The sequence below is a fragment of the Micromesistius poutassou genome (genome assembly GCF_964030765.1).
Source record: "Micromesistius poutassou genome assembly, chromosome: 20".
Lineage (NCBI taxonomy): Eukaryota > Metazoa > Chordata > Actinopteri > Gadiformes > Gadidae > Micromesistius > Micromesistius poutassou.
The window spans coordinates 6,586,564-6,599,781 of NC_140290.1; the positions used below are offsets into that span (position 1 = coordinate 6,586,564).

Below are 13,218 nucleotides of genomic sequence, written 5' to 3' on the forward strand. Positions count from 1 at the left end.
GCTTATCAAATTCCTCAATATCAAAACATAGGAAGAAGCATTTATATGAGCTACGGCAGCATACCAGTATATAGCAATAGCTGCAAAAAACATCCACAGGGTCATCACAGTCTAATGACATTGGCCTTTTCACGTCAAGGCATTTAAGCTAAACTACGCCACAGTCCATGTACACTACAACCACACAAAATGCTGATAAGCAAGGTCAAATTCCAAAAATGTCAGCTGGCCAAATTCCCACTGGAACTTCAACAGGCTCGCAATACAAACTTTGTGCAAAACATAAAGATGTGGACACACTGTGTCAACCACAGAGCATGTGTTTGCATACAAGTCAAAAGGTGTCTACTCTAATAACAGATGAGGATTCAATTTCAAAGATTGCATATTTCCTTTAAAGAGAAATACAAATATTACTCCAAGAAATTAAACTGCTGGTTATATGTTTGAGAACAAAATAACTAGGGATATTACGACGATAATGAATGAAGAAAAGTTTCTTCAAACCAATTATAAATGGTGATTGTTATGGAATATACCATCCCATAACATTTGTATTACAGATAGTTTTCTTTTTCCTAGTGGTGTTATATTACAAAAATATGCACTAGGCCTTCATATCATTTTAAATTTATGTGGCAAACTCGAAAATCTCCATAGATTTTCTTTAAATAAATGTCAGTCAAGTCAGTCTCTATTGCCCAACGAGGATGCACAATAGTGATTGAGCCCATGGCCCACTGATAAAAGCCCTTGCATTTGCAGTAATAGTGCATTGCCCATTCACAACGTGCCTGTTTGGAACAGACCATTGCTTGGCTTCAAGCATTGCCGCTTGCAGCTTTTCCCAGAACCGCTCATCCAAACAACTTCCCACTGGACACTGCATTTCCTTGGGTCCGGATACACCCACAAAATGCCAAGTCGTTCGATGAATGGTTGTTGAGTAATTCGAAGGACAGACATACAGAGACTCCTTCCATTATAGTTGGATTAGGGATGTTACCAACTGGGTGTCAGAAGCAACATACTGGCTAGCATTCAAATCAGGCACTTTACATCACCCAGAAGAGGTTGTTCCGCAGTAGAGGGTAGGTGAAGCTATCGCAGCAGACTCGCTCTTCAGCTCAATTGTGTGAATAGCGGGCGTACTGTTTACTCCGCAATAGAGAACAAAACAGAGAGCTTTGGAGATTACCACTTCAAAGTCGGTGAGAAATTGTAAATCTTAAATTATTCATGTTCTTCAGGTATCACTGTTGTAAAAAGGACCAAAAACATTGTGAACCATTCTCAGAGCTTTACAGAGCTTCACGACAAAACCATGACCTTGATAAGTTATTCCTGCTACCAGTCCATTCCAAAAGCCCACCAAGGGTTCAAAGTGACTCAGATGTCTGTGGTTGGCCCAGCTCATTAAATACAACCTCAGCAACCAACCAAAGTCATGTTTTAATGAAAGCTAAAATAAAATTTCCCTCTCGAACAGACCATGGGGATGGTTAATTTTTTTGTAATACACAAGGAGGGTCACTGAGTGCTGGGTTACCAAGATGGTGGGGAAACCACTGTGGTCTTTTTTGCCATCTTGGCAAGCCAGCACCCACCCGTCCTCCATTGCGAGGCCAGCTCTTGTGTATGGGCATTCAAGAACACTTCCCACTGATCGACCGCTTGTCCAGAGTACCCGGACATCCTTCAACACCAGAGGTTCCACACAACTAGCACACAAACAAACTCAGAACCTACGAAAAAAGTCAGGATTCCAGAGAGGAGCTTGCCTGAGGGGAGGAAATGGGAGGGGGGTTACTACTGTGCGAAGGATGCCCATGGCTGACCCTGCGCTGTGGGCATCTTCATGTTTTGGCCCCCGGGTGTCCAGGATCACGTCCTCACGGAGGTGCGAGCGACTGAGACACCCGATGATGACATGGTGTCTGAGTATGGAATAGAGTGACCTACGGTGGGGAAGAGGGAGAAGGAGGAGTCAATGATCCACAGTGAAACCTATCCATGTGGGTCTCACTTTATTAGGCAGAAAGACAAGCTCAGTGGCCCTATAAGGCTTGTACATCAGATTCATCATGGGAGTATTTGTTGGGTTGTAGGAATGTAAAGTCCTAAATCAATGTCATGTACCGTAACCAAGGCTGAATGAAAACACAAAATGTGCTTTGCCATGCCTCGCATGAAAAACACTGTGGCACTTGAAACACCACAATGTCTGCCAGTAATGAAAGATAAATACTCGCTGCATGACCAAACAATGATTTACTACAAAGATAAATACAAATATATAAAGAAAGAAACAATAGTACCTTTACAGAAACATAAACAGGCTGTTGAGATTAGTGAATTACATAGACCACCTGTGACTCCTTAGAAAATTAGGTGAAATGTTTAAATATCAATAAGTAAAAATAAAAACCAAACTGATTTGTTTTAATATTTATAATCACTCGACAAAGTCAACATTACAACACATTTCCCGACCAGCTACAACATCCACCAGCTGTGGTGGATGTTGTAGCGTTTGGTGTACAGCATCCTCCAGTTACTATTAAACAAGACTGGACGGTATCTCTTTTCTCCAACCATCATACATTGATTACATTTCTACGGGGTATATGGTATATATGGGGTATATGGTATAATGTTTAGATATATTATGGGTAACCCATAAAAATATTAATATTGTGTTTTAAGTATATTAAGTTTGTGTACGTTCGTGAATTTGTATACACACGTATGTGCGTGTGCGTACGTGTGAGTGTGAAATAACAACAACCTACTATCACTGTTGTTCCTCCTCATATTCCTGGCGTACATGTCCGAATGTGTGACATCTGATATCTGGAAGTTGGGACTTGATTTGTAGTCATCTTGTAGGGAAACACATATCAAAACAGTAAGGTTGAGTTTGGTGTAACAGCTGGATTTTGCTTATTTCACCAGTGATATTATTCACAATAAAAGCATCTTTATATTCAGTTGTTTATTTGCATCAAAGTGTAATAGAAATAACCTTCTCCGCAGAATATATTTAGGTTCGGACTACAACTTTGGTTGTCATAACAAGTGAAAATGGTTTAACTATCGACCAACCATGTGTTCTAAAGTTTCCCCCTCCCACCATAATAAGGCCCAAAAGACCTCCATGCTTAACATGAAAATGTATCATACATCATAAGGAAGCTGCTCTCCTAAACCCAGTTCACAACATTTGGTTGAGTTGTGAAACCGTAGAGACGTATGAACGAAGACTGAAAGAATTGCATCATTCATGCATCATGCGTCATTTTGACATCCTTAAGAACACAACCTCCCTTTTTAGCTTGCCTTTCTATTTTCACTGATGCATGACTTAAGAACCAACGATTGATTTTAGTCACCTAGCCCCTTTATGGTCTGCCTGGCCATCCCAAGCTGCACAGAACAGCTGCTGCCGGGCCGACCTTCTCTGAAAAGAGATGACCATCCCTGATCCCCCACATCCTATCACGGCTTAAAACAAAAACACACACAGAAACACACACAAAAACGTACTGTTGTTGCTGCAGGAGTCGCTGTTCCTCATGGTCTCGTTGCCGCTGTCCGACAGCGTCCGTTCGCTCACCATGTAGTGCGGCCTCCCGCCCTTCTTGCTGCGGCGCGTGCTGATGCGGATGATGCCCCTCACCAGCCGGCCCTCCGCCTCCTCCTCGTCCATCTGGTGCTCCTCCGCCAGGGAGTTGATGAGCTGGTGGATCTCCTTGGACTTGCGCAGGAACAGAGAGTCGGTGGTACAGCGGGCCAGCTCCTCGATCTGGTACTCCGTGTAAAGCTCCAGCAGCTTCTTGTGGATGAGGGCGTCAACACCCTCGCCGCCGTACGCCGCCTCCACCTCCTCCTCCCAGTCGCCGGGGGGCATGGAGTCGTACGACCGGTGGATGGTTTTGTCCGGCGGCTGCGGCTTGGGGCTCGAGGTCCGTCGGCGGACGTTGGAGGAAGGGGCCGCCTCCACCACAAAGTCCAGAGCGCCTCTTTGAATGTCGACCTTGACCCCGTCGAGGTGGACGTCCTCCAGCCAGGCCGGCTCAGTGTGGTACTCCTCCCTCTCCTCTTCTTCCTCCACCTCTTCCTCCTTATTGCGCGCCTTGTTCTGCGGTTGGGTCGGAGGGGCGGTCAAGCAAGGCGCAAAGAGGGTGCGCTGGCAGACCCGGTACAGGCCGCAGGTCAGGACCCTGCACACCATGCTCCGGCACCGCCCGCAGCTGCAAGCTCCGCCCCCGGGTTCATCGGAAACGGTGATGAAGCCGACGGTTTCGGCCGCTTGCCCGTCGGAGTACTTCAGGTGGGCTTTATGGGGAAGGGTGGAGTCGTTTCTGCGGTTGCCCCTAGGGGGGTCTTCTGGCGGGTCAACGCTGCGCTCCTGGTAGTTATTGTTCTGGTTGATCAGCAACGACGGGTCATGATCCTCGATGGGGCAGCGGGGCTCTGAGAAGTGCCTCCCGCTGCCATTGCTGCTGGTGGGCATGGTGTGTAGGTCTACTCCACACAAGGTCTGGGCAAGGAAGGGATTCATTGTTACAAACCAGCAGGTCCAATAGAGTTGCCGTTGTTTTATAACATCAAAACCTCTTTACCACGTCGGTTCAGAAATGAAACCAATGCTGGAGAGATCAGACTGGTCCTCGAGATATGAAGTCAGGGGAGTCAGTCTAGTCGTTTAGTTTTAGAATTGATGCACGAGGTTTGAGGTGTATACAACCTACCACCACTTAAAAACACAATGTGGAACATGCTATATACCGTTTAAGGAAATTATTAAACGTAAACATTTAGCAAGCAAGGGCCTGTGTTTACACCTGACACACTGAACAGAAGGACGAATAAACACTGGAATATTTTGTAAACCGTACGAGTTTTAATGTTTGATATAGGCTACTTAAAAATATTGACGCCAACCATTTACACAAGACGTCGAATGTAGATGTACGGTTCACCTCCATTTCAGAGAGGCCCACTCGTTACTCACGTAATGTGTTCGTGGAAGGGCCAACAGTTTGGCTTAGTGATCCAATGCACACTGCCCTCGAACAGGTGCCAATATATTGGACATTAATAACGCTGAAGTTACGTCACGTATTTTAAAACTTCCCCTAAATCTACCTGATAGTCAAGGTGGACTCAAGCTCCGCCCACTGACGTCACTCGTTCCGGAGGGGGGTGAGATTCGTTTATATAGGCCTACGAACTTTTAACTAGCGAACAAATGAAGGTTATCAAGTTATTTTAGGTAGGCAGACACTGCATTGAGCTGGCTGAAATTCAAGAAAGCTAAATAGGTGCGAACATAAACTAAAATGCAGTCAGTTGACGTTCCCTCCCAGTATCCTTCAAGTTAAACAAACACTACTCTTGGCATTGAAACTGAGGTGCACCACAACTGTTTGAACAGTAGATGTCGCCCAAACTGCAGTAAAGAAAATATGCCACGAAGTCATTGAAATCTAAAATAATTTATTAGCGCAGAAAGCAAGTTAATACATTTTCTAAAGTTGCAATTAATTTTTCAAGTGGGACAAAGTCATTAAATTTATTCTTCCTTGAAGGGTCATATTTGGTTTTGGTTGTGCTTTGCCCTTTGAGCATAAAAGACAGTCTTCTGCAGCGGGGCCGAGTTGGTCGCCTGTGGCCGAGACACGACGCCGGTGCCGCCATTTTTAAGTGGGTCTCTCAACCGCTGAATAGTGACGGCACCAAAGCGTGTTGGGATGGTATGGACCTTGGTCGGCGCAAACCCCTTAGACGTTCCCTTCCAAGCAGTCGGGAAGCTTCGAGGAGGTGCGTTGACGTTTCGGTCTCGACCAGCTCTTTGATACACAGACTTCTGCGGGGCTACAGAGTTTGACGACCCTATTCCCGGCTCAGACTTGCCGTAGGCCTTTACAAACTCTGGAAGTTGGTAGTTGGAAGACTTGAAATACTGAAACGAGGGTCGCCGTCCTCTGACCATGCGGCCGGTCACTTTGGCACCCGGACGTGCGGGCTTTTTGGGTCCGGTGTTCTTGGACAGCCTAGGCGACTCGTCGACACCAGCCCTGACGGGGGTCACCGCACGCGGTGCAAAGTTGGCGGATGAAAGTGTGGTGGGAGCCACAGCAGCAGCCAAGCGATCCGTAGAAGGACTCCGAAGCAGCTCTGCAGTATGCGGTGCATCCATCTTCCACTTGGTAACAGTGTCTGCTTTTCTATCAATAGAGTCACGCACCGAGCCAGCAGACAAGCTTTTACGGTTGCTGATAGCAGTCCCGCTAGCGATGGCGTCTGAGAGCACGAAATCTCCCCCCTGCTTGTCTTGACGGCTCGTGTGACGAGCGCTCGCCGGGTTTGACCAAGGTGGGTTTGACCTGGGTGTCTGGACCGCTGACAGCTGGAGTGTTCTTGGGTAGAAAACAACGGAGTTATGCTTGGCCACAGCAGACCTGGGGGCAGCAGCTTCTGGGTAATTGTGTCTCTGGGAGAGTTCCTGTCGTGAGGCACTGTTCACTCCTGCTTGGCCGTGGACGGACGGACTCCAGGGAGAGCGCTGAGCTATGGCGTCTTGTCTGAATTGATTCTGGGTGTAGCCATTAAGCCACCATGTTTCATCATGACCCTGTGGAGACGGGCCAACATTCTGGGAGCCGTTTTGGTTCTGGGAACCTAAAACAGGCAGATGAGAGAATAAATTAGACAAATTATACTGGGGAAATCTCTTAAAGTCAAGTTACTGTTTTAAAACTTACCATAAGGGACCCGTAAACTGTTGACATGCTCCACTTGCATGAGGAAAACCAGAAAATACCTACAATAAAATAGATAGAAAACAAATGCACCAATGGGCAAAAGAACTGGAACAAGGTGCACATGTACAGTCACGGTTTAGAGTACCTTCAGACACTTACCCCAAATTAATTCCAAAAGACATTCCTGCTGGCCCATGCATCCACATACCAAACCATGCAAAACTTGCCAGCACCCCACCCAAAGAAAATGCTCAGAACACTATTGCTGTACATAGCCCACATGGTTGGAGATATTTATTGCCAGAAAGGATAACTCCTCAGCCAATCACAGGTAATTAGCTGATTGCAAACAGCTGCTCGTCATTGGGATGTCAGGGTGACTTTGCTACTGACTGCCTGCCTGTGGGTCTTATCACTTATCACACTTATCACTGCTTACAATCTTTTTGGAAAAATGATCTTATCTTTAAAAAATATTCATGAGGAATCTAGAATCCAAAGTAAAGGATTTTTTAATACAGACATTTAATTAGCATAATCATTTAAAGACAGATTTATGTGCACATTACAGATTTCTCTTGACTCTTTATTTATAGTATTTTTACAGGTTTACACAAAATATAAACAACACCAAGAACATAGTGTGGGGCACTACAGTCAAGCTTATGATTCCACATGTCCATGTAAAATTACCTTTAATTGTCCACAGACTTTCACAGTGAAGCAGCGTCCAATTCTTCTCATATAAAGAGTCAATTTCTCCCATTTTCTGAGGAAAATTTCTCCTTTAGATCTTAGAGGAAAAGTCATCCTGTCCATTGTAAAAATCTCCTTGATTATATACCTCCACTGTTGAAGGCTTGGAGGCTCAGGTTTGTAGCAATTTCTTGTTATCGCTTTTTTGCAGGTAATAAACAGATCTTATTTCCATTTTTATATTTTTTTGACTTTCTCAGGAGGGGATTAACTAGGGACTCCTGGGTGGATACAAGTAGTATTTAAATAGCTCCTGGCAGCATGTATGTCACTGGGACTTTGAATCTCTGCATCATCTCTGCATCAGGCCTGACCTTGAGCTTCATCAGGCTTCAGAACGGACGCCCTTGGTAACACAGTTGAAATCATGCATGTGTTTCACAGGAAAGACCAATGGTCTTTCCTGTGAAACACATGCATGATTTCAACTGTGTGGCACACACATCGCAATGATAACACCCCTACAGCTGCTCCAGCCCTGGTGGGTAAGAAGGGGCTTTCAACCGGTCAACAAAGCATAGTAAACACACACAACACCTCACAGTGAATGCATTCAGTCACATTCATACTCTTCATTCAAGTTTTGTTGCTGATTTTAAATTGTGAGCCACAAGGTCTGTGGGGGTCAGACCTGCTCAGCAACTCAAACCATGTCATGTCACTTACGTACACATACACGTACACAACTTATGTACACATACATACAAACAAACATGCATACATGCAAACATAAACATACATGCATACATACATTAAATACATACATCAATACACAACACACATACAAACATTACATACATGCCTGCCTGCCTGCAGACAGACAGACAGACAGTATGACAGGTCATGCCAACATGCAGTGAGTAAAGAAGTCTGTCACAGACATCATTGGGTGTATTTGATCCCATCACACATCACAAGCGCTCTTTTTTTCTCTTTCTTTTTGTTTTAAATTGGAGGGAGGTGACCTGTGCCATTTGGTGAGCATATGACTGCAGCGGCTTTGATCCAATGCACAATTTCCTGTCAAAGGAAATGGTTTGAAAGGCATGTTTTCTTTGCTTTTGAAATAACCGTTTCCTTCTTGCTAAATGAATAATATATCAAGCCTATCAAAACAAAGAATGTGCCCGTGTGACAATCCTCTACTGGCATCAGCAAAAACAATCTTGATGACAAACACAAGTCATGCATGTGTATGGGCCACGGTGTGTGTGTGTGCGTGTTTGTGTGTGCGTTTATGTGTTTAAGTGTGTTGCGCCTGCATGTGTGCACGCATGTATATGTGTGTGTATGGTTGTGTGTGTCTGCATGTGCATGCACGCGCATGCGTGTGGGTGTGTGAATGTGTGTGTGTGTGTGTGTGTGTGTGTGTGTGTTCATATGTGTGTATGCCTGTGTGTGTGTGTATGCATGGGTGTGTGTGGATACATGCACATGTGTGTGTGTGTGTTTGTGTGTATGTGTGTGTGTGTGTGTGTGCGTGTGTGAGTGTGTATGTGTGTGTGCGGGAGGGAGAAAGGTAGAGATAGCGCACGTAGCAGAGGTGGGGCATGTTAGAGCTGAAAAAAAGCTTACGGGTGTCATCAATCAAACTAGGAATGAGATCTATTCATCAAAGCAAGTGACTCCTTTCTCCTCGTGGATACTCTCTCCTTCATTGTCCTCCTACATTGTCTAACGAGTACACTACTGGCTGTCCACACCGCCTCTGGCCTGCTCCCGGTGAAGGGAAGGAAGCCTTCCTGTAGCTTTCTGATCTCCCCTGACCTAAAGAGACCGGGAACAAGTCCCAGAGTATACAGAACGAGATACAGAGGGAGCCAGAGAAGTCCTTCACGGCTTAAGGTGCCTGCATCTGGATGTGGGACCCGATGCAACACAAAACGTGTACGCTTTTGCCCTGAGGGTTGTGTTCATAAGGACATCCGTGCCAGCTGAAGGGATTTTGGCGAATTGCCTTATAATGCCTATTGTCCAATGTTGAACAAATAATAAGTCGCAGTGTTAACAAAAACTTTCCCTTTCCTTTATTTATGCCTTAATGGAAAACATGCTCATCTGGTGGGTGGCTGTCATGCTCTTTATTAACGCCGGCCTAGCAGTCACACAGCAGTATAATGCGAGATAGGCTTCTGCTTACACAGTAACACAAGGAGTTTTCTTTGTATGAAACACACAAACATCTATGCCCTATTTGCACTTTGAGCTCCACAGAAACCCTTGCACAATCGCAGAATAAAGCAAAACAAACACAAACACACACACACACACACACACACATACAGGTACACACACAAACACACACACAACAAGGCTTTGTCATCTTATTATTTGCAGAGCTATGCAGGACATTGCTGACATTTGCCAGAGTAGTCAGTGCTTCTGAAAAGGGGGGTCATTCTTCCACAGGCCCACACTGAGCATGCATCATATCATTTAGCCTGGAAGTTGCTCAAGGTGAGACCTTATATGTCAAAAGTTGCAAATAAACCGCCGAACACAGTGCAATAATACATTTATTTTTTACGCTTCGGTGCTGGACCTTAATCAGGCAAAAGGCCTTGGAAAAAAACACCTTAATATAAAGTATCTGGCCATACCCTAATGATATTAAAAACCTACAAATAATAAGGCGAAGAGGAGAATTGAAGAAAAAGAAGGGAGCCTCATGGAGGTAGTGGGATGAGTACCGGAGCAGATGGTATCCCTATCAGAATCTATACTTTGACCTCCAAAACCTCTCCTGTCCTCCCCACCAATCAGGAGGCTCGGAACCCGGTTGGGCAGCCAGGGTCTCCTACTGCTCGGGCATCTGGTGGACAGTTGGAAGTAATGACGTTTATAATAACAATAGTAATAATGAGCTCGTGGTTCATGGCTCTATGGGGGAGCAAGGTGCCAATCCTCCTGCAGTGTGAGCAGCACATACAAACACACAAGCACACACCTTTCGCGCAAACACACCTAACGCAGCCAAATGTGCAGATGAAGCATTTCTTCCCAGTCTGCCTTTTACTAATTGTATGCTAAACCCAGGGTTTAAAAATAAAATAATCAATGTTGTTTTTGCACAGCTTGCATCAGTCACCAATTAGAGAACTGTTTCCAATTAGATTCAGTCGTTCTCACTTCACACTGTCCACAAGGGGATGAATGCAAAACATGGATTTTCATAATCGGGGAAGTCCTCCTTTGGTGAGTTAGAGGTGTTTTATTTAAATGAAGCCAGTTTCTTTGCAGATTATTACATTCTCCTGACTCCCTCATTCGATTTCTAAGGCAAGGCCATTGATGCGTGGAGAGGATGATGAAGTAGGGGTTTGTGTGCAGAGCGTCTACCTCTCTCTGTGGAGAAACAGGTCAAGGCCATTTATAATCAGCCAGGAGCTCGAGTCGCCCTGCAGATTATCTGAGCCAACGGTCAGAGTTTCTCTTCATCTTCTTACATGAATTATCGTTGCTTTCTCTCGTATATGCGGAATAGACCCCGGGCTGGTTTGCCTCACATCAATTCACTGGATGATTTGTCTTCCTACAGTGATATACATAGTACATATATATGGATGGTTTATCTGAGACAATAATAGTGCAAGGAAAACACTTCTCACTGTCCATTAGGCTCAAGTTTATTATTGATGCATGCACTCACACAACAATGGGATACTAAATAGATAGATAGATAGATAGATAGATAGATAGATAGATAGATAGATAGACAGACAGACAGACAGACAGACAGACAGACAGATAGATAGATAGATTATGTACACATATATAGATGGATAAACAACCCAAGACAGATACAGACAAATTACTTGACATTAGATAAAGTGACTGAAAGAAAATGGTATGGGTTAGGCTTAAAGCTTAATTACCCCCCCCCCTCCCACACACACACACACACACACACACACACACACACACACACACACACACACACATACACATACACATACACATACACATACACACACACACACACACACACACACAGATCAGAACCATCCCAACCGGCATCTTCCTCAAAACGGCCGCAGTGTCAACAAAGAAGAACTTCTGAAGAGCCACATGGACTGAAGGAAAAAAAAATGGGGGGGGGGGGGGTTATAAATCCCATGATACTGCCGTCCCGCCAGCTGGAACACAGCAGAGTGCACAACAAGCCGACCCAGAGACGCTTCCACCAATGAACTGGGTGGGGGGCCCTGGGGGAGTGGGAGGGGGAGATCGAGGCAGAGGGAGAGAGCACGAGAGAGAGAGAGAGAGAGAAAGATAGAGCAAGAGAGAGAGAGACAGAGAGAGAGAGACGAGTACAGTATGTGTGTTGTGGAGGCCAGTTCTCTCTAAAAGCCAGTTGTAGCTGATGGAGAGCTCAATGTGGGCCCACTCATAATACGCACTTCAGAGGGGAAGTGGCATTGTTGCGGTGCAGCGCGTTTTTTTTCCCTCTCCTTTTTTAAATGCGACACAGCTTTCTGGAAGAGCATTTGTTTCTAATTTCCCTCCAATCTGATGCACAGAGGGGGTGGTGGGGGGGCAGTGGATGTGGGGGAGGGGAGGGCATGTTTCCAGTTTCCAGAGAGCATGAAAGTCTGCTTCGCCGTTACAAAATCCCCTCACTCCCCAAAAAGGAAAAATAGTCTGTGACATGAGTAGTGTCGGCTGATCAATGGGTCCGATGGCTGCACATGAAATCACGTGAAATCACACACACCCACACACACAAACACACACACACACACACACACACACGTGTGCATTGACATACACACACACACACACATACACATACAGACACGTTCACTGTAACAAGCGTTGGAGCGCCAACATAAACCAAGCATTAAGAACATGATAAATGGGGAGGAGGGTTGGCTTCATAGGCCGGCCTTGGGCCCAGCTGTACCTGCTCAGCTGTTGTCTCCCAACACTCTCTGGCAAACACAATTAGTCCCATTGATCATCTGGACGCCACAGAACAAAGGAGCACAAACCCTTTCGGAGCCACTTGGTGCGTTTTTCCTCCCTGGCTTTGTTACAGGGTGACCGGTGATGGTTCAGCCTATCAGAGCCACACGGTTCTGATGGGAGCTATGGAAAGAGGAAGGATGACGGAAAACATCATACGCATCCCGAAGGCAAATACAACGGCAAGGGACGTCGTTTGTTGAAAGAAAGAAAGGAGGAGAAGAAAGGCCTGACTGGTCGGTTTGGTTTATTATTTGGACTGCAGTGCGGAGGTTTGTTTTGGTGTTGAACAGCCGTGTGGTTATACACTCCATGGCGGAGGGACAGGGGAAGACACAAAGGCGCAGAGCAGTATCGGGTGACCGTGTTATTGTTCCATGATGACACAAGGTCTGACATAGAGTATGACATGGTGGACTGAAGTAGAGGAAGAGAGAGAGAGAGGCTAAACCAACACGCTGAGAGAGAGAGAGAGAGAGAGAGAGAGAGAGAGAGAGAGACAGATAGAGAGAGAGAGAGAGAGAGAGAGAGAGAGAGAGAGAGAGAGAGAGAGAGAGATGGAGGCAAATCAAAATGGAAAGAAAGAAAGAGGGACTGGTGGGCATGATTGCAAAAAAATAAAAGGGAGAAAAAAAAGAACTATGGTTCCTTATGTGGTCGTTCTTGGCTCTTCCGCTCATTCCGTTCGAGTAGTGGAGTGTGTGTATTTGTGTGTGTGTGTGTGTGT

General features: G+C 45.5%; 2 protein-coding genes across 2 annotated transcripts; both read right to left on the reverse strand.

The window, feature by feature from the left end:
- Positions 1-381: 381 nt before the first annotated feature.
- Positions 382-5,147, reverse strand: LOC311364918 (uncharacterized protein). The gene is made up of 4 exons (XM_084484425.1): positions 5,018-5,147; positions 3,547-4,543; positions 2,793-2,882; positions 382-1,958 (listed from the first exon to the last, which is right to left on the reverse strand). Exons 2-4 carry the CDS (start codon positions 4,514-4,516, stop codon positions 1,885-1,887), a joined length of 1,134 nt encoding a protein of 377 aa, XP_084340551.1. The 5' UTR covers positions 4,517-4,543; positions 5,018-5,147; the 3' UTR covers positions 382-1,884.
- A 449-nt stretch (positions 5,148-5,596) lies between these two features.
- Positions 5,597-6,952, reverse strand: LOC311365313 (uncharacterized protein; the record flags this gene model as incomplete). The annotated part of the gene is made up of 3 exons (XM_084484827.1): positions 5,597-6,687; positions 6,771-6,829; positions 6,930-6,952. 3 exons carry the CDS (start codon positions 6,950-6,952, stop codon positions 5,597-5,599), a joined length of 1,173 nt encoding a protein of 390 aa, XP_084340953.1.
- Between the last annotated feature and the right edge of the window lie 6,266 nt (positions 6,953-13,218).